Source organism: Opisthorchis viverrini (assembly GCF_000715545.1).
Source record: "Opisthorchis viverrini unplaced genomic scaffold opera_v5_1765, whole genome shotgun sequence".
Classification (NCBI taxonomy): Eukaryota; Metazoa; Platyhelminthes; class Trematoda; order Opisthorchiida; family Opisthorchiidae; genus Opisthorchis; species Opisthorchis viverrini.
In genome coordinates, this window is record NW_008753760.1 from 1 (window position 1) to 2,191 (window position 2,191).

The 2,191-nt window shown below is 42.2% G+C and overlaps 1 protein-coding gene across 1 annotated transcript; it reads right to left on the reverse strand.

Moving 5' to 3' along the window:
• Positions 1 to 893: 893 nt before the first annotated feature.
• On the reverse strand, positions 894 to 2,056 carry T265_15894 (hypothetical protein; the record flags this gene model as incomplete). The annotated part of the gene is made up of 2 exons (XM_009179308.1): positions 894 to 1,005; positions 1,584 to 2,056. Coding segments are annotated over 2 exons (585 nt in total), but the record flags the coding sequence as incomplete, so codon positions are not given.
• Between the last annotated feature and the right edge of the window lie 135 nt (positions 2,057 to 2,191).

Genomic DNA, 2,191 nt, shown 5'->3' on the forward strand with positions numbered 1-2,191 from the left:
CAAACGTGCATTGTTAGGCACCATAGCACTTGAATGCAATATATGTTAGACACCATTACCGCCAGATATTCCAGACTCTGCCTCATCTCTTCAGAATCGTATCTAATATACCAGTCAGCGTATTACCATAGGACAGGATCGTCGGTAAAATGTATAGTGAGTGAGCGCTTCGTTGCTCGGTAGCCACAGAAAACGCATGATGGCGTTTAACAGCACGCAAGAAGAAAAGAGCTCGCCATTTTTCCTCTCCAAGGGCTCAACATCCCGAGGAAAGGGAATATCTAGGAACAATATTTATTCTACCATGCACCTGTATGTTGGAATCTCTTCTTTTTATTGCTATGTTACTTCCAAACATCAGCATTATATGTTGACCTGTCATACTTATGTGACTGGTGATGCATAATTGAGTCATGATCCAAATGAACGAGTCTCACTCTAAGAGAAACGTGAGGAGAAAATTCGTAAACCATAATTAAATACTCAAACCTGTGAGACGCGTCGTTTGCTAAAAGCCTATCTAGCATATGCATTCAACTCAATGCAGCCGTTCTTTATCTAAACGTTTATCGTCTATTGTGTCTCTTTTGGTCACGGGAAAGACCTTTAAAAACATCACAAAACGGCGCACAGCCGTCGAGCTCATTGGCAGGTCTTAGCAGGTGAGAATCCACACAGATGCTGAAATATCATTCGTGCGACGTAAACTGAAAGTATCAGTCTATCGTTTGAGTTGTCGTGGGGATAACCAACGCGTAAATTTTGGCCAAAAACTCAGTATCTTTAGTGATGTACCCAGATAAGCGTAAATCCGTTAGAATTTGTACATATGTGGTGGTGATTCGTAGGAATTCAGTGTTTGGTTTTATGCTTTTTAATCATAAGAGACTCACCTTATGTGTATCCGTGACACCTGCTACCGAAATGACTCCGATAAAGAATACAAGCCATAGTAGATAGAAGTCCAAGCGTTGCAACATTCCAACCAGGGAATAATTGATTTCACTGCAGAGAAAAAAATTAGAGTAAGATTGACGGAATACCAAGGAATTTAATAAAATGTGCTACAGAATGACGACGGAATAAAAGTTAGATTATCATCGAGGAAACTCATTACCGCCATTGACCGAGGTTTCATAGGATAGAGAAACTTCAAAACGCACAACCAACACTGAAATCGCTATTGTTGGCCGCCGATAAAAATGGAAACATGGTTGTAGTAATTTCCAAGACTAAATACTAAGAAAAAACTTTTCAAAGTCCTGTGGAACACAATGACGGCATGCTTGGGAAGCTATTAGGATGCAAGACAATCTTACCATAACTTGGAAATAAATCGGACTTTTCGTCCGTACTAGAACACATTTGAATGATAGCACTACCAAGGCACCAGACTCCATAAAAGCCATTGTGTTCAAAACCACACTGGTGATACTCGCCGGATCGCAACTTTGCGATAGAACTTTCAGGAGGTTATCCTTGCTTTTTACTGAACAGGCAAATAAAACTCGAGCCAGGCTATTTGCTGCACATTTTACTGGACCAACAACGTACCGGGGACTGATAACCAGCACAAAACTCACTTGGCGTGGCTAGTTACTTTGGACGTTTTTGAATGTTCAGTCGAAGCATTGGGCGATGTATTTCTGCATGGCTCTTGGCTTGCATTTTCCGCAAGCAGTCCTTGTTCCACTTGAGCTTGTTTTGCTTCACTTCTCCATTCTTCCACGTCTACTATCTCTTTTCCATGATCGACTGCGTCGCTCATTGACTGAAGCAATTCCTGTTGGTCGTTTTCCCTATTTTGTCCCTGCTCTTCTTTTTTGTGCCGGTCATCCAGGCTATCCGCTTGTTGAACCGACCGTGCTCCTTGGTCTGACGCTAGCAAAACTGTATCAGTGTGCTGCTGTCCAGGTTGTTCAGGCATGATTGTTTCCTTCTGATGTTTGCGTTCATCCGGTGTCTTCCGTTGTCGGCGATTCTGTTTTCTTAAGAAGAACCATCCGAATCGATTGAGATGTTGATTGTGATGTCTGGATGACCTTTTCGACCGCATAGCCCGTTGCTCACGCACAATGCCTCCAACGCTTTCCAAAGGCCTAGTAGATATGTGCGATTGTGTTGTTGGTTCATTGGACGCTTGTAAAATATCCGATATTCCGGGTCGTTCTAATAATTTGTTTTTCAGTTC